The following is a 19,707-nucleotide window of genomic DNA, read 5'->3' on the forward strand; positions in this document are numbered from 1 at the left end:
TTTATATAATACTCCTTCTGTCTGCTACATACATTAACATTTACGATGGAAAATGTTGGCGACTTCCCACCTCCAGTTGTTCAAGAATTTCTTGTTTAGTATCCACTGCAGACTATAACAGATTTGCTGGAACATGCATCTCTGCATCCTCAGATGAATGCTCTGTGTGTTTGCAAAGGTCTACGGGATGGGCATGCCAGAAAGCCAAGCTTGTTAACAGCTCCAGACCGTTCCCACTGGAGTTTCTGTGTGCCTCTAATGCACATCTCAGTATTCACCCAGAGAAGACCACGTGCAATTTCTCTGCACAGAGCCAGAATCTGTGCAGAGGATCAAAAGAGCCTTGGGGTTGATATCAGTAATTTCCTGCTATTCCATATCCTTGAATATTGGCTCAAAATAATAGCCTCCAAGGAAGTTCAAACCTTCAGTTTTTCTTCCTTTCTCAACATTTTGGTAAAGAACTCCCCATATCACCTTTTACATCTACCAGTTCAATTCCGGCAGAACACAATGAACATGAGTCAGAAACACACACACAAAGCATGGCAAATTCCTGAGGTACACAAAATTGCATCTCACCACTAACCTGATGAATAAGGTTCTTTGCAAATCAGTGGTTAAATCCCCTTTGTCTGACTAGATTCAAATGGATTCATGTGATAGGAGGGACATACATTCTTCTCAGGTAGACTTCAACTTCCAGATCATTCATGGCATCACCTATCCTATGACATGTGCAAGGACTTCTAAACCAATCCTACCCCCAAAGATTGCCACAAGGCTGATTTCAAGGCTGCCACTGTTCCCAAGTCCCCAGCTAGTACTGGGAAAAGTGGTTCCTGCCTGGGCTTGGTACTGTTTTGTGTGCAAACAGCAATGCCACTCCAAGTCTGGTGCTGCTAGGTGCTAAGAGAGCAATCCTTCAGGAAGGGCATGATTAGAAGAAGGGCACAATGGATGCCACCTTTGCAGGGATGGGTGCATGGCTACTTCCCAGGGCTGCCACACAGTTTGGGTTCAGGGGTGGCTTTGGACCACAGGGTAACTCCCTGTTCCCAACCCACCAGGTGTGCGGTCTCACACAGGCACCATCCCAGTGAGCCTGGGTGAGTAACTCTGGCACCCAGCAGGAGCAGGAACATGTGTCCAGGCACTGAGAGGTGGGGAAGTAGGTCACTGCATCTCCTGAATGCTATAAAATAAAATTTAAAAAATCTCCTGGGTTGAACTTTCCAAGCAGTGCTGAGGTGGCTTGGGATTAGTTCTTGCCCTCATCTCAGTTCCTCAGCAGTGGCACCAACCTGCACACATAGCACTTGGTCTGTAGAATTCCTTCCTTCCAATTCCCACCTGAGTGAGAACAGCTCCTGTGCCCTGGTCATACTTACTGCTCCTGTTTTTTCTACAAGGTATTGATAAATGTAAAAAGGGGACCAATAGATTTTATGCAACGCCTGTCCAAAGGATGTGAAATCTTGGAGGACACTTTTTAAAATGTTTCAGTGAACAAAGAAAAGGACTACACATATTCCTGCAAGGAGCTTGAGCCCTTGCTAGACTCATCTTCTCCAATCCCAGCACAAAAAGTGATGCCCAATGGGCTGTGCTGAGCTCTGCCACACTGTGTCCTTCCCTTCATGCCCTGGAGAAGGGGGCAGGCCTGAGTCTGGCACGGAATGGCAGCTCTTCCCCTGCACAAACCCAGAGCCCAAATCCCCCTGCAATGCTGCAGCCCACAAGTGACAGCAGATCTGTTAAACAGCTGTCCCTCTCACATACCTACCCACACAAATCCTGTTGCTCCAACTTTGCTGGGAAGGTACAGAGCACCACTAAATCCTATTTTATTACAGTCAGGATTAAGCTTACACATCCATGATGGCAGTGTAAACCTTGCTAAAAAGACTTCTTAAAACCATGCACCATCTAAAAACTGGACTCTCAGGTTTCCTAGAAAATCTGTAAAATTTTCTTTCTTTCACTTGCCTTTGGGAGAAAATATTAAAAGTAAAGGTCTTTCAGTTGAATTACTCACTAGATGTTGGTCTGGCAATTTCCATTTAAAAAAATTCCGTAAGTAAGGAGCAAGATGATATAACCTACTGAAATTTATTTTGCCAGAGAAAAATTACACAAGCAACTGCATTATTAGGATGGACTATTTTTAATTAAAGCTCCTGAGGAGAACATAGGCTTCAACTAAGAAAAGCCAGCCGTGTCTGGTAGCTGTATTGAGAATAAAAAAATGAAATGCCAAAACACATTACAGAAATGGACATTTGACATTTGAATGAGGATTTCTAATAGCTCAGATGAAGGAAGAATATGAAACTGGAGTTTCAATTTAGGGCCGATTCAGATATAATCCCTTCTGTTAGGGATTTGGAGCTGTGAAGCTTCTCAGCTTCAACAAGTACGCTTTCAGCAAGGTTATGCATATCGGAGTGAGAGACACCTGCATGTTCCCTTTGGGAAGCAAGCTGGGAATGATCACTGAGAGTGCCTGAAAGAAGAAGCTTCTGCAGGAAATCCCTTCCAGCTAATGGGACCCCAGGTAAATCTCAAATTCAGTGTGTACTCAAATCCTAAATCAAGTCTTGCCTTCATTCCTAAAACTGGTGGTAATATTTGCACTTGTACGACAGGTCTGGTTGCTCGCTTTATACAGATGCATGCCTAGTCTCCTTTGAGTCTCCCTAAATCCTTGCCCTTCAGTGATAATCATGTAGCAGTGAGATTCACAGACTGGTGACTTGTTTACGCTCTCTACCCAACAAGTTATTCTGTAATAGCTTCTGCCTCTGGCAACTCTCTGTGCCAGTATAAAAGTCACATTGTCTTAGACTGGGGGAGCAAAGTCAGCAGCAGAAACACTTTTTCTACAGTAAACACCGAGGACAAATGATGGGGTTTTAAAGATTGCTATTAAAAGCTGTGTTTTGGAGGGCAGCCAGTGAAAGGATATCCAAAACAACATTAACTATTTAGGCACACAAATATATTACAATTCTAACCAGAAAAACAAAATAAAATACAAACTTTCAAATCCTGTATCCCTGAACATATTACTGTAGTAGCAGTTAAAGAATAAGAATTCATTGCATAGTAACATTGCATTGAAGCCCAATGGCCATCCCTACTCAAGAGATTAGGAATAAACAGACAAAAAATAGTATATGTGCCTCGCTTTCTTCCATCAGTAGACCTGGAGTAAATCACACAGATAACCCTGTGATGTAATTTATTAACTTCTGTGAAATACAGTGAGGGCCTCTGACTAAAAACATTTAGATAGCCCCAAACACATCACTAAATGTCAGTAAACACTCTGAAATGCCTTCTTTTCATTTTTGTGAATATGAAGGAGCTACTCATACTTGAAGCAGTTATATTGGCTAAAAATTTGTTTAAGATTACTCAAAATCCTTGCATACACAACAGCACTGCACATTCATGAATTTTTTTCTCAAGGACTCTTTTCTTTCTTGTGTCTGCAATAGTAACCAGTGATACTTAAAATTAATTTTTAGCATACTGCTTCTTTTTTCTTTATTTATCTTTTCTCACTACTGTTTAAATCCCCCAGAACTCAGTGGAGACAGTCCTCAAGTTAGATGGCATTAGGAGCAAATCTGCCTCGCCTGAAACGAGTCTCACTCTCATATTAGATAGGACTCCCTGGATGTGGCTCACCAGCAGTTTGCATGTGGCTACTCCCTGCCACACCCAAATATGAAAACAAGGCATCAGTCCCTGTTTACAAGATTGCAAGAAATGCTGTAAACATCATGAGATCATCACAGGAAATTCACCTAGTAAAAAAACCTGGGAATTAATAACACAAACAGAGGGATGCTTCCAAGAAAATGGACTTCACGCAAAAAGAAAAAAAGAGGGGCAGTATTTTCCAGCCTCTGCTGCACCAAAGAAGAAATGCCAATTGCAAATTAAAATCAAAGCGCTAGTATTTCATTAAGGTTAGGAAGGAAATTCTGTCTGCCCTCTGATAGCTGTTTCTGCCAGCCAAAAGTGAATTTATGGCATAATTGAAATTACATTCCTTTTCTGCTACTCACTTGCTTCTGATGAGTATCATTATGCTGAAGCAATTTATCATGTTTTATATCTGAAAGAACCATTCTGTTTCCACAATCCTACTCTTTGTACCATCACTTTGTAAAAATCTGGACATTATAATTTCCTTCCACCTTCTGGTTCCCTTTCACGAAAACTCTGCTGACAATCATGAGACAAAATACAGAGGATGCACACAATCCCAGATAACTACTAAATCTTCTGAGAATTAAGACATACTTTCACTGTCACAGGTGAATTTCCACTTTGAGCCTTTGGCTCCAGTGTCCCTCATCTAGCAAATGCTCCAAAGAAGCGCAGAAGAGAGACAGCCACCTACAGCTGGTGTATCTGTACGTAGGCAAGCACTGTGCAGCTGCCCCAGGTGCACAGCAGAGCAGGTGACTGCTCTGCAAGAGGAATATTAGTACATGTAGTTCCCCCTGATGCTCAGCCAAGAAGGGAAAGGAGACATGTTCTTTTCCATTCCTCCTGGCAAACGAATGAATTATCCACAACCAAGGGCAGAAGCTGGTGGGTTGGCCAGTGCCCTCAGATGTGCAGTTGCAAGTGGCTGCCTCTGCTTAGCATAGCAGAGAATGGCCAATCCGTGCCGAGGAATACAGTCTCTCAGCAGAACATTTTCTTACTGCTGTTTACAAACAAACCTTATTCCATGCTGAGATTTCAGGACTGCCAATCAGAAAGTACACTAAACAGATTTACCTTGAATGTCTGCTTGATCAAACAGCAAGCCCCAGACTCTGCTTTAAACAACATTTTCAAGAACAGAAATACCTTTTAAACTTTTAACTGCTCAACCTCACCTAGTCCAGATTTTAGTTCGTTACCTGTAGCCACAATGCTGAACTGACAGTCTGAAGCTGACAAAATGGTACCACATATGGGGAAAAGGGACTGTGTGGTTGCTGGATCCCACACCATACGGGCAGGAGTAGGCACTCCACCACAAGACTCTAATCAAAGGTTTCTTTAGCCAACTTTTGAGAGTATCCACAGATGCAAAATACTGAAGCCGTCATATTGTATTTGGCAGCAGCCAAAATACTTCATCAAACCTCAGGCACTTGTTTGCTGTTGGACATCAAACCAAAACATTGGGTGCTTTGATGCATATGTATTAGTCTAAAGGAATAATGAGGTCTGTAAGAATAATCAACAATTTGAGAAAGAAAAAAATCTCTTAGCTTGGAAGTCTGCCTCTGGAGGTAGCCACTGTTACCTGTGAAGGCTTTACTTGACCTCACCACACAGCCAGCTTCTCCTTAAAAAACACACACAGAAATCAGACTTTTGACTCCTCTCAAGATCCAATTCTTCTACCTCCAGTCCCTTGTAAATATGTAAGTATTGTCATCAGTTTCTCCCATATTTCAAAATTCCTATGAACTGAATGCTAAAGTCCTAGAAAGCTTAACATGGACATATTTTTCCCTACCTGGGCAGTAATGGGATATTTTACTTTTAATTTCATTTTCTCGCTCCCCAAGGCTGCGTTTTTAACACACGCTCAGTTATAATTTTAAAAAATAGGTCTACAATTAAAGAAAGAAAACAAAGTAAAAAGCTAAAGCTATTACCCCATGACCTTTAAGAAAAAGAGGAACTACAGGTAGCTATGATCATTCTGACATTCTGGTATCTGCTCACTTCTGGTCAAATTCTCCATCTCCTATCAAAGAGGAAAAGATAAGTTGTCACTGCTCTGCATGTCATACAGGCAGAGTCTGACTACCTAGCTATAATAGTTAGGAGTGCTGTCAAAAACATCCCTAAATGCAGTCACTAATGATTTCATTGTGGTACATCTTTCATTTGAAAATAATAGTCAGTGCTTTAATGGAGAAAATAGAAGCTCAATAAATCCTTAATGATGCTGAGTCTTTTATGCTAGAAGTTTTACATGGCAAAAACAATTCTTGGAAATGTCAACCTGCCAATCTGGTTTAAGGTTTTAAACCTTTATTAGGAATTTCAGAGGTAGACTAGAAATATTTCTGTTAATGGCTCTGTTTGAAATGTGTTGATTATGGATAATCAGCTACGAGCAGTAGATTCTTGCAACACAAGAAGCCCCTGAATAGAAAATTAAAGCTAAATCAACATTATTCCAAAGCTTTCTATTCCTCATTCCCATCACAAGGTTCCAAGCGGTTGCTGCCACATCCTCCTCACCCAGCAGGTCTTCACACGAAACAGGAGTAAAATGAGCCTTTGGTGGTGGGCGATTTATCTGAACTATTTCCTCTCCTGATTGCCCAAGAGGAAGTCTCATATTCTTCCCCTTCTCCTCTCTGAGCTGCCAAATAAAACCCAACTCCAGGACCTCAGAGCAAGAGCTAGAGGGACCAAGTGAGGAACCAAATCAGTTGCAGGCCAGGAAAGGAAAGAAAAGATGGTTTCTATTTTAAAGACCAGATTATAATATGACAAGAATGACAACCCGTGCATTCTAATTAGTGCTCCTGTCCCCTTCAATTATGTCAGCTGATGACCTGGAGTAAAGGTGCCAGGATCCAATCAACACCCACATCTAAAACCAGTTAACAGACTGTCAGGTTTAGTTGTGAAAATGCCTTTACTAGTAACTGGTTTTAGCGAATCCTGTAAAGCACTGTCAGTCCTTATACACTGAGAATTACATGCTGGTTGGTTGAGGAAACTGAAGCCTTCAGAAAAGCTTTCTTTTTCCCCTCCCTCTTGGTTTGTGTTCGCAGTGAAAAATCATATGGTAGTGTGACAAAGATCTTTCTTTCAATACCAGACTCTTTGGAGAAGTGTGGTACTTCTTGTGGAGCATTACATTGTGGATACCTGTGGGATATTGTATCCAAAGCCTTTCTCTTCCTCTTACTTTTAAGGAAAGCATCCATGAAGACACAAAGCATGTGCGAAATGTCCATGCCAGCATTCCTCATCCCCCAAAGGCTCCCTCTTTCTTCCCTTTGACTAAGAAAATTACTGTCAGATTTTCTCCTGATCATCTTGGAGCACAGAAACAACAAGCCAAAGTTCTCCATAGTGTTTATTCATACCAACTCAGAAGGACAGCAATTCATGCAATGTTTCTGGCTTTTTCCAACAGCCCGATAGCACAAAACTGTGTTCAATGAAAGGCAGCTGCAGGAGTGCCAATGGCTCATCTTCCTGTGCAGAACCACAGGAACTCTTTCTATTTTTTACATTTTCCCCCCAAAGAATACACAATTTCTTACATATGGTTATTTTTGCAAGAGTTGTGTCCAAGAGTAGCAAGAGACATCTCTGAATTTGTGTTATTTAAATTACAGTCTCCTCTACGGCTGTGTGAACTGGTGGACTATTCACTCAAACAAAACGGAACAGATGCAAAACTTTACCCAAGAGTGAAATCAACACTGTAGGATAAAAACCACCCTGACTTTAATATTCACTGACATATTGTTTTCCATTTTGTTTGTTTTTTTGCACTTACTACAGTCAGGCTCAGAATGGAAGTGACAAATTATCCCAGCACGGGAATGTTCTCACAATATTTTCAGGGAAATTGAGAGCAGGTGGAACTAAATAAATTTCTGCTAAAATAAATAGCAGAAAAAGCTTCCTGTTTAAAGATTTTTTTTCTTGCCTGAAGTCCTGACCTAGAGGAGCAGCTTCTGGCAGCAGCTGTAAAATAACTTTCCAAATAGTGTAGCTCAGCCCACAGCACCAGAGATGACTGTTCCAAAGTTTGTCTGAAGTCCTGCACATTTCAGCTGCCCCTAACCTCGAGGGCTGGTTTGCATATACTGCAGAATTTTGTGTTCAACTAAGTATTCATATCTGAAATACACCGAGGAAAAACCTAAGGTGAAGAAGAAAATGAAGGAACGGAAGGTGCGAGAATTCCACCAAGGAGGGACGTGTAAAAGGGGAGAGAGGAAAGCTGATTTGTTTGGCCATCTGAGGAGATGGAAGACACCAAAAGGGAGGAGGCGTGTGCTGAGCATTTCAAAGATATAGTCTCACTAATTTTTTTACCTTTTTTTTCTTTTTTTTAGGGAAACTAACCCTAATTTCTTTTTCCTTTCTCTTATGAAGGTAATCCAGAAACTGTAGTCACATACCCTGACAGCTGACCACAACAGTGGAGAACATAATAGCTATCATTCTACAATTTTGATACATAATGGTCAAGGTACAACAGGAAGTTCCTTCCCACAAGTGATTCCCATCATTTCACATCCTTGTAACTACTGTAGGACCTACATTTCTGTTCCTTCCCAAACTATTATGGGAACCTTCCCCTATAGTTGCCCACAGTTTATGATACCTGTGGCAGTATGCACTACATCTTCTAGTTTGGGATAATAACTAATCAGCAAATTAGTAAATTCATTATAAAAGACACATGAGCATGGCAATGGAAAAGCAGAGGACTCCTTTAGAAAGCAGGACTTAGGGAATGACCAGCCTGTCAGCCTCACCTCTGTGCCTGGGAAGATCGTGGAACAGATCCTCCTAGAAGCTATGCTAAGGCACATGGAGGACAGAGAAGTGATTTGAGACAGCCAGCACAGCTTCACCAAGGACAAGTCCTGCCTGACCAACCTGATGGTCTTCTGTGATGGAGTGACTCCATCAGTCAGCCAGGGAAGGGCTAACAGATGTCATCTGCACTTCTGTAAGGCCTTTGACATGGTCCCCCACAACATCCCTCTCTCTAAATTGGAGATACAGATTTGATGGGTGGACTGTTCCATGGATGAGGCATTGGTTGGATGGTCACAATCAGAAGGTAGTGGTCAAAGGCTCAATGTCCATACGGAAAAGCTCTGGGGAGACCTTATGGCAGCCTTTTAAAACTAAAAGGGTCTTATAAGAACAATAAGGACAGGCTTTATAGTAAGGCCTATTGCAATAGGACAAGGTGTAAAGGTTTTAAACTAGTAGAATATAGATTTAGGTTGGACATAAGGAAGACATTTTTTATGATGAAACACTGAAAGAGATTCCCCAGAGAGGTGGTAGATGCCCTAACGTTAGAAGCAGTCAAGGTCAGACTGGGGCTCTGAACAACCTGATTTACTTGAAGATGTCCCTGTTCATTGAAGGTGAGCTGGACTAGATGACATTTAAAGGTCCCTCACAACTCAAACTCTTTTATTATTCTATGAAGGACCAGACTATTGAAAACTGAAAGAAGAGATGAACAAAACAAATCCTCAATTATTTTTTACAGAAAAATGTATATGATAAGAAACATAGAAGAGAAAAACAATTTAAAGGTTTTCAGATTTTCAACTGCCTTAGAACTGTTTTATCGTATCATTTAATAGCTTTATTCCCTCCCACATCCCTTCAAAGTCTGCTGCTTTGACACCACTGAACTCAGGGACAGGAATTTATCCTGAACTCTGCACCCAGCAACAATGAGGTGAGCTGCCTTCACCAATCTCTGCACAAGACCCACTTTCTCTTGGCACAGCTGACTGAGGCAAGAGCACGCTGAAGAGGTTGGACTGTAACTATTTTGGAGTGATCCCTGAGAAAGAGGCCTTAAATAGACCAATACGTACATCTGTCAGTCTCAGATGGATTGTTGTGCTTCTTCTGCCCACGTAGGCATTATGCTGATGTCCCTAAATAAATTTGGGTAAGAATATCTTGTAACTTTTGTATTCATTTGGGCTAGAGCTTCCGTCTTGTGACAAAATATGCAGTAAAGAGAAAAAGAAACACAGAAATCACAAGTAGTGTACCCATTAGGGGCAGACTGTGTCATTTTTCTAGAACGAATGAACCACGATTATGGGTACTTAAAGGAACTTCAGGCTTTCTCACACCAAGGCACATCAAACCCAAACCCAAATCAAGTGAAGGCTTTGCCATGCCTCCTCCCACAGAACAGACACTGTCTCCTTCCCAGGCACTTTTCAGCAGCCTGAGTGTCGGAACAGTGTGAAAAAACATCCTAACCTTGCAGCGAGCTCCCAGCTGATGTAACTGCCGGCAAAATCAATGGGGGTGTGGGGATCACTCCTGTGGGGGTGAGAAAGAGGCTGAAATGCTGCACACACCACTGCTCTGGCATGGATTGGGTTTGCAAAAAGAGCAAGATGGGTGAAAGTATCCTCATCTTTGGCCCAAAGAAACAGGTTATTTACAGAGAGCAGCAAAACGTGCTGATTAGAAGTTGCTTGAAGAGTCACAACTGCGTAATTCTACCTCTTTACCACTTAAACGCTTTTCCTGGCCTACTTGCACCAGCTGACTCCATTTTTTACTTTCAGAGGAACGGAGAACTTCTTGACAGATCCAGGCAATGTGTGGCACTCTGCCAAGGTGGGCCTCCTTTCAGCCAACAAGGCTTTGAACAGTGCAGCCAGGCTTACCTGCACAGTGCCGAGCATAGGGAAGGGGGAAAGTCCAGTGCTGTAGCATGTGGCAATGGAAAACTTGCCAAGACAGTCAGATCTTTGTCCCTCATTCATCCTCTGACAGCTTGAGTAGTGCAATGTTAATAATTCATAACTTATCTGTGCAATATGTTACGTTCTCCTTTTAAAAATAGAGCTAGAGAAGCAAGTCTAAATAATTAATTTCAGAAGAAAAATAATCAAATAACCCTTTCAAAGAAGGAGAAAAATCAATAGCTCTGACTTTTTTTCACCTTGCTAAGCATTTCCAGACAGTGCCGTCCCCATGGACACCAATGCTCCGGTGTGACACATATTCCTAAGTGCAGCATCATCACAACAAAAACCACAGGCAATCTAGAAAATTTGTCAAGACACTATGCATCTCACAATGCTCCTCTTCTCACCCTGACTCTGCCTCTTCCTCTTTTCCCTCCTGCTACCCAGAGCTCCAGATGCCGGGATGAAGTTACTGGTGATGTGAGATGAAAACAGTTGGCGCCCGCTCACCGGGAGCCAGCCGAAGGGCAGCAGGGAAGCTGTGCCTCCCAGCCGAGGTGGCACTGAGCTGGCCACTGATGGCAGCTCTGCTCTGAGCACCAAACCAAGGGAGCTTTTCTGCAGGTTTGCATGTCCTTTCTCTTTCAGCTGGAGCTCCCTGATATGCACAAGGCTACATTCACTCGGGATCGGTGCTGGCTCCTCTGAGCCCTGGGAGGAAAGCAGGGAGAGCAGGGCATGAGATATCTCTGAAACTACAATGCCCTGGTATCCACCTCCACCCCAAACACTGCATGACTCTTCCCACAGGAACAGTTGCCAGATGGTTGCTGGTCTGATTCAGTTTCACCAGAGAGTGGAATGACAAGGCATATACCTAATCAACTTCAATGTGCATTTAGCTGTGGATATTCCAGCTTTAAGTCACAGCTTCTGTTCACAGAAACAGCAGCATGCTGTGGGAGTTTACTTCTGCTGAAACAAAGTCTTGCCCACACCTTGGCAAGGAAAGCAAAGGGTACTGTCTACACCTAGGACTTATGCCGCAATTGAAACACGATTTAGAATATGGAGAGCATGCACTTATTTTTCCCCCCAGAACAGCACTTGAAGGATTTGCTACCAATATTTTGCAAAGGTTTGCTGAAGAAAACCTTATAATTATATTATGGATATATTAAGGGAAAGAATGAAAAAAGAAGTCCATATTTTTAAACGAAAATGTCACAGAGACTACAGTTTGTTTGCACTGTCACTGCTGAAGCCCACGTGACAGACAGCAGGATTATTTTTGGTAACTGGGTGGAGGATGGGGAGACTGATACACTACTTGAACTTCTCCATGTCAGTCTCTGCTATTGAAAAAGTTACCAGAAGAGTTCTGCTATATAGTAAGAAAAATGTATGACCAATGGAGCACAGAGAAATTTCATTTGTCATGCAAAGAAGGTTTCCTTATAAATAACTGGTACCTGGACAATCATGCAGCTGTGGTAGGTCATTTTTCCTGCTGTAAATGCCATCACTTAAACATAATTTCTCCATATGCAAAGCTAGTTGTGGTCCTTCAAAGTATTTGGGAGTAATGAAGGGGGTGAGTTAGAGGAAGCCCATGCCTGGGATGAGAGACTCTAGTCAGGCTGAGTAGCAGAAGAGCAGGGGTTTTGCATGAGGCAGATCTCTGGATCTGATCAGCAGAATCCCTGTTACTTTATCTCAAAATCACTCACTTCAAAAATTATAATAGTATTTGGAAGTAGTGTCAGATGATTGCTGGCCAGTCTGGACAAATAGCAAATACCTAGAAAATAGAGACTAGTTGAAGCTTGGTGGCAACTTATTCGGTAAATCATAAATCTTCATTGCAGATGCAGATACTGCTCAGGGAGGGGCATTTATAAACATAAGAGACTGGCACAAAATATTTTGAAATTTTCAGGGATCCTTTTTTTCAAAGATATTTCTAAATATCTAAAAAGAAATGTTGACAGTGCATTAGAAGATGCATAATACAGTTGTTTCAACTTAAAAAATCACATTACAGAGTTTGCTTCCTAACTACTATGTCTTCTGAGTCCAGAGAGATCCATTCCCACACATTCCCTCCTACCAAGAAGGAGCAGACCATTTCACTATCTGCACAGTTCCTGAAATGTCATAACAAGTATAAATCATTCACTGTGGGTAGGTACCAATTCATTATTTATTACAATGAAAAAAAGATATTGGAGACAAAATGGTGCTGCAGTAAAACTTTCATTCAGTTAATGGGTTTAGTTATGATTATTGCATAGGTATTCATTACTTAAAACTGTCACAAGCACTAAATTCTAAACAGGGTTATTAAGTCAACATAGTGCTCTTGCTTAGTCCTTTTAGTGTTACTTGAATCCTGTCCTGTTTCTCATAAATTTCCCTTCATGTAAACTCATTGATAGCTAAAAAAGACAACACATTACAAAAATCAAAGAATTTTCACAGTATATCCCTACTTCTGTGAGTAAATTTCATTTGAAAAATGACTGAAAAACATTATGTGCCATGTTAATAAACATGTGTAAATTCCTAGCTAATGAAAACAGAGGGTGATATTTTATGCAATCCAGTGTGTTTGCACCAAAAATAATTTCTTCACCACTTGTGTACCACTTTGCACCATATCTATGTATTTTTATCAGAGCAAAAAGGGGGAAATGCAATTTCAGATTGGAATAATCACACTTTACACACACGCAGCCTATGTTATGCCCTACTTACAACGTCCACGGCAACGAAAATCACTGTCACACTCGGCTCCAGATTTCACACGCAGCAGCCTCCAGATTTCATTTTGCTATATTATGCTTACAGAGCTGAGTTCTTCTATGAGCAAAATGCTCTCCACCTCTACTGATGTTAAACAGAGTAGTGCACTTGCATTTTGGAGCAAAATTTGTCTCAAAGTAATAGGTATGAAACACTTTTCAACTTATCTTGTATAATTCTATAATTTTTATAATCTTCTGAATGTAGCTTTTCACTCTGTTAGTACAAACAAATATTTTAGCAGAAAATTTTCTTTGACTGTTAAAAGCAGCAGTTCTTGAGCTGTGCCTCAAAAATCAGGTGCTGCAGGGGAGGAGGGGAGAATAAGCTTGGGCATTAAAACATCCAAAGAAAGTAAAGCTCTTGGATGAAAGAGCGTTTATAGAAGTCACTGCCCTAAAAAGTCGACAGGTAACTTGGGAAAGCCCATTTAGAGTTGGTACTGGTTCTCATCTCAGTCTGTGTCCTGAAGAGATGTGTTGGAGACCTTACTAAGGGCCAGAGGACTTGTATTTCTCTTATGCAGAAATGAATAGAAATAGGGTTTCTTGCCTTTTGCCTCTACCCTTATTTGTAAAAATGCCAGCGAATGTGAGCTGCAGCCATAGCCCTCCATCAGCTGGAAGTGGCTTCCAGAGTGAAGATGCCCAGAGAACAGCACTGATGTCTCTAATGGTCCCAACAAGTTGAAGGGCTTGAAGCATTTCAACTGAAGTTAAAAGCTGACCAAAAAACTTCAGTGTCACATGGGAGGCTGCTGCTATAGCAGAGGTCCTTGCAAGACAGAAAGCAACACCTCTGATTGCTCCCCCTCTGGTCCTTCTGCTTTCAGTGGGCACGAGAGAGACTGTAACCTGCTCGGTACGGCCAACACACAACCAATAAATGTCCCTTTCTTCCCAGTTACACAATTCTCATGCATTTCTTGTTAACCCATTTCACAGTACTCACATCAAACCTTTCAGCAGCTGCTACCTCTGACCTTATTCCTGCCCTCTCTTTGTGTGGCCTGGCGGGGCTGCCCTTCCCCAGCAGTGTGTGCTGCCACAGCTCTGCCTCGTTCTCTACCCTGGCTCCCAACGCCAAACCCAGACAAAGGACATGGGAAAATACACGTTTAGCGGCTGCAAACAAGCAACCAACTGGTTCTCCTCATGGGGAACAGGAGCTGGTCCTGTGCCATCTCAGCTCTTTTCTTCAGTAAATAGCAAAAATGGTTTGTTCTTCCCCAGGTACGGGGCTATCAGAGACAGGATTACTCTGAGAGGCATTGCTTGTAGGGGAATTAATGATCACTGTACATAAAGGCACCCAACACTTGCCAAGCATGATTTCCTAGTGGTTTATACTTAGACTAAAAATAGATCATCCTTTTGTGAAGTATCTTTCCTGAGAAAATATAAGGAAGATGTTCCCTAAAGATGTCCTGGTGGCTTCAACGATTTTTGGGGTTAGATGTTGAGTGGAGATGTTGAGTTCTCAAAGAAAATCCACTTGCTGTTGTCAAGATTTTGAGAAAAGTTCTGATTTGTAGATGCTCAGAAGAGAATTGATGAGGGCTTTGTATTGGTGCAAAGGAAAGGAAACTTCAGAAAAAAGTGTTCTGAATACTTGCTGTTTGATTGATTGAGGAAAATTCTTAATGTACATCAATACTTCTCATGAGGTGCATTAGGATATTAGGAAGGGGGAAATAGTTGCAGGGACGTTGCTGCAGTAATTTGTTAGTGATGGAGTAATTTTTTTTCTCTCCTGGCAGCCTATTGACTCAAATGGCAATGTTAATAACCCAGAAAACATGAGGAAAAAGCAAGCAAGCCTTGGCAGGCATATGTGTGCTTATCAAATCTGTGAGGGCACAGCTTTGTTAAGTCACAGAAAACCCTAGCAAATTCCTAGAAGGGACAGTTCTCAGAAACATCCCAGGATATGCTACAAAGAAATGTTCACAGCAGTAGGAAAACTCTGCAGCTCTGATGGAGAATGCCACGGAAAAAGGTATCAGAGGGTGGCCCAAAACCAGCTGAAAAGTTCACAGTAAAAAGACAGAAAGGGAAGATTTGAAAAATGAAAACTGAAAAAGTAGGTGAATATAATAATGGAAAAAAAAATCAATGAACAATAGTGCTTCAGCAGATAGAGAAGACTGACACAAAAAAGACTTTGTACAGTCAGTAAAGTTGAAAACCATTCAGTGAGAAAACATTATTAGCCAGTAAAAGAAGTATCCTCAAAAGAATCAGGGGAAGTATTTCAGGCAAGAGTAGCAGATGAAGAACAGTGATAAACGAGTAAATTCTGAAAAAAAAGAGGAAATATTATGGGAAAGAAATATATTATCTTTTGGCTAACAGAACAGAAATTTAAAAAAAGGAAATAGAGTGGCATGAGTAAGCAAAGTGAATGCCAGGATACTGATGAAGACATTCAGAGAAGAATGATGTCTAACTGGAAGACATCAGAATTGGACAAAATCCACAAGCATTCATTAAACATCCTTATCAATTCATATCTTAGCTCAAAACACAGGAAATGCAGCAAAAGGCTGGAGGGATGGAGCACGTTTATGAAAAAAAAGAAAAAGACAAAGGGAAAGAAGGAGTGGCATTATCTAAAAACCTGCAAGCGACTCACCAATTATCTGAGAACTCCTTATTGAAACAATCAGTGAAAATCAGAATATTTTGTTGATGGGGAGTATTTGGCAAATACCAGAACAAAACAAGGGCCTAGATGCTGTTTTGATAGCTTATGCAAAAGCTTCTGAAAACGTGTCATGAAATGGGAATCCAGAAGCATCTGGGATTGGGAAGGGAAGTGCATTAGCAACAATTCACGGGGAGAGGAGAGGAGAGGAGAGGAGAGGAGAGGAGAGGAGAGGAGAGGAGAGGAGAGGAGAGGAGAGGAGAGGAGAGGAGAGGAGAGGAGAGGAGAGGAGAGGAGAGGAGAGGAGAGGAGAGGAGAGGAGAGGAGAGGAGAGGAGAGGAGAGGAGAGGAGAGGAGAGGAGAGGAGAGGAGAGGAGAGGAGAGGAGAGGAGAGGAGAGGAGAGGAGAGGAGAGGAGAGGAGAGGAGAGGAGAGGAGAGGAGAGGAGAGGAGAGGAGAGGAGAGGAGAGGAGAGGAGAGGAGAGGAGAGGAGAGGAGAGGAGAGGAGAGGAGAGGAGAGGAGAGGAGAGGAGAGGAGAGGAGAGGAGAGGAGAGGAGAGGAGAGGAGAGGAGAGGAGAGGAGAGGAGAGGAGAGGAGAGGAGAGGAGAGGACTGTGAAGGATTATTTTCAAAGGTAAGACACACTGAGAAATACTATTTAGTGACAAAAGAGGAAAGTCTCTCTCATATCAACTTAATACAACAACTTGAAATTACATGGTCAGTAGGAGGCAAAAAATAATTTCCCAGTTAAAACTGTAAGGCTTCTTTCTTAAGGAAATAAGAATTTTATTTAGATAGAACAAGCCTATACAACCAAGAAGTTGAAAATATCACAGGAGACCAAAACAGGTATTGGGGTAAAAATATATATAACAGCACTAAACATGATAAATGTTAGAAATTCTTCAAAAGATTATGATAGAAACCAAAGGTGGCTTTAAAGAAAGAGATGTGTACAATTCCTAAAGGTATTTCAGCATGCAAAATACATTAAAGATAATCAACATATATGCCATCTACTGCAGTGAGAAATGGGACCTGAGGGAATTGTACTGCCGGCCAAAGCAGAAACTAGCACTGAATTAAGCAATAAATATGAACACAGATGTGAGAAAACCTTTTTGTTGATCTGATGATAGAGGAAAAGGGCTGAGAATAATCAAGGATATTACAGCAAATGAACATATGGTTGCAGTAAGCTATATCAGAGAGTGAATACTGTTTAACTGGATCTCAGGCAACACTCCAGGACCAGATAGGAAAACGCTCCTTCTAACTGTCAGCCTTTAGATAGACAAGATGCAGAGTCAGGGTGGGTTGAGAAGAAGCTACATGGCTTTGGGGTCACTTTTGTCCTGATATATAAAGCACTAGCTTTCCCACTGGCACGTCTATAATGCATTACTTGCACACATTAAATGTTCCTAAGGAAGCATTGCTTCTGGTAGTTATTTGAACACATCTCGAGTGAAGAATAATATTTTTTTTTAGCAATGTCAACAACATTGCAAACACACATTATCTGACACATGCATAGCTGTGTTTCTCCAGATTTTGGCTCATCTGTCCTTGTGTGACCTGCCAAGGACTCCAACCTCCATCTTCTCGCCTCCTGTGACCTTGTGAAATTGTGACTGCCAGAAAAGCCACAACTCATGGCATGTGAAACCAGACCATCTCTACTACTACTACTACTACATCTCATGATCTATCTTATGCCCTGCTTTATCTCCAGATCAGCATGAACACATCCCATCATTCTACCTGCTATCTCTCCCTTTCCCTAGCTCCCCTGTAGCTTTTGCCTCTTATGGGGCAAGGAATGCTTACAAAGGGTGCATTCACTTCATCTTGCAGCCCAGCAGAGAGACAGCTGACTTAGCAGAGCTTTCCAGCACAGCTAGGCTGCAGTAACCTAAGCAGCAAAGTAATTTCAGCCTGGTTAGAGCCAGTTTGAGTCTTCAGCACTTCTGGACCACTTTTTCCCCCACTTCTCACCCACAATTTAGTTTGTGCTCAAACCCCAAGACCATCAAGCCACACCCAGTGGACCTGCTTGTTAACAACAAGCAATACAACCAGGACAGTGGATTTTATATTTGTACAGAGTAGAAGAGACTGCAGGCCCTGTAACATGGTATCCTGTCCACTTAGCACAGCATTCACAAATAACATTGAGAAAGGAGAAGAATAGCTAAAACATCATGCAGACTTTATCTTTTGTGTCAAGTTCACAAGTGATCTAAGCAACACTGATATGTACACCAGCTGATGACATGTTCTGTTAGGTACAAAATGGTTCAAAACTCCTGTACTGGACTACTCATAACTCAAACACATTAAATTAAATAGGGGTTGTCCTTATAAAACTGAGCCAGGCTTTGTGCCAGTTGACTCACAAGTAATGTTGGAAAGATTAAAATAACACATAATTGCACCAGCTCTCTAAATCTGACCACGGCTCAGAGGATAAATGCCTTACCTCATTATGTTTAAATGCTCTATCTCAATCTGGTTTAAAACAGGGCAGGGGCTGTGAGCTGCCAATCTGCCATACTGTTAATAGAACAGAAATACTGCTAGAGATCGGGATGTAGGCTCCAGCAAAGTGCTGTGCTTTGTATTTGGCTTTCCTTTATGGTCCCCTGCTCCTCAGCTCACTTCCTTCCAAGGATCATCACTTCACCCAGTATGACTATGTGTCAGCACCAGTTGAAATGATTCCTTTTCTCAAGAGACAGTGTTTCTGTGCCTGAAGTGTAAAGTTATTTATACATTACAGACCACATTCCTGCTGCCTAGCTCATGCTGATGGCTCCACTGCCACCACTGAGGAGTACCAGCCAAAACAGCGCCTTGCCTATCTGAACCCTGCTCTCAGAGACAAGTCATGCACACCTCATTTGACTTTCAAGTAGGTGGAAGTCCCAGTCTGTGTAAAGAACAGCCAGAGCTAGCTAGCTGGAGTCAAATCAAAGATAGTTTTGCTCCAGCAGGAAGAGAGTTTTTAAGGAGACAGTTTAAAATGGGACAGAAGCCCTGTGAGAAGACCTAGACAAAAAAAAGTGGAGCATCACTCATCTACATCTCTATTGATTCTAAATTACCGATGACTTATCTGGGACATATAACAAAGGAGACCTTTGGGACAATTGTACAAGCAATATCAGCAAGCATTTCATGTACGAATTAGTCTAAGACACCTGTGTGCCAAATTTCCGTTCTAACCCAGCAATATTGCTCTGCATGGCTTTTCTGACAATTGCTTACCTCTTTTAACTTGTCCAGCTCATTTTGCAGCGTCTGCTTGGATACTTCCACCTCAATGATTTGCTGCCGAAGGACTTCATTTTCGTCTTCTGCTTTAACTCGTTTCTCCTCCACACTCTCCAGCTCATGGTGCAGTCTGACAGAAACATCTTTGGCTACCTGGTCAAAAGAGCACAGATGCATGAAGATCATCCATGAGGAGCAACAGCTACAGTATGTCTCCTACAAAAAGAAGCATAATACAGCCCTAGACAGCCAAGAGATTTTTAATTCAATTATGACACTGTTGATGGAACACTCAAAGCCTTCCAAGTACCAAAATGAATATTCATTTCTAATAAAGAAATCCAGAATGAAGATATATTTGATTACCCATCTCCAGCTCCCTCTCCACATTCTGCTAAGGCAATGTCATGAACAGCAGGAGGAAACAAGCAGATACCAAATCCACCCATCAAAGTGCCATCATACCACATAGATAAAGCTGAAGACAAGGAATTGTGCATAAA

General features: G+C 41.8%; 1 protein-coding gene across 4 annotated transcripts in view; it reads right to left on the minus strand.

The window, feature by feature from the left end:
* Positions 1–19,707, minus strand: part of MTCL1 (microtubule crosslinking factor 1) — a 102,737-nt gene that overhangs the window by 70,340 nt on the left and 12,690 nt on the right. For all 4 annotated transcript variants that reach the window (XM_069004455.1, XM_069004452.1, XM_069004453.1 and 1 more), the window contains exon 3: positions 19,199–19,357. In XM_069004455.1, the coding sequence (XP_068860556.1) occupies positions 19,199–19,357 (159 nt within the window). The remainder of the gene's footprint in view (positions 1–19,198; positions 19,358–19,707) is intronic.

This window comes from Aphelocoma coerulescens, chromosome 2 (genome assembly GCF_041296385.1).
Source record: "Aphelocoma coerulescens isolate FSJ_1873_10779 chromosome 2, UR_Acoe_1.0, whole genome shotgun sequence".
Lineage (NCBI taxonomy): Eukaryota > Metazoa > Chordata > Aves > Passeriformes > Corvidae > Aphelocoma > Aphelocoma coerulescens.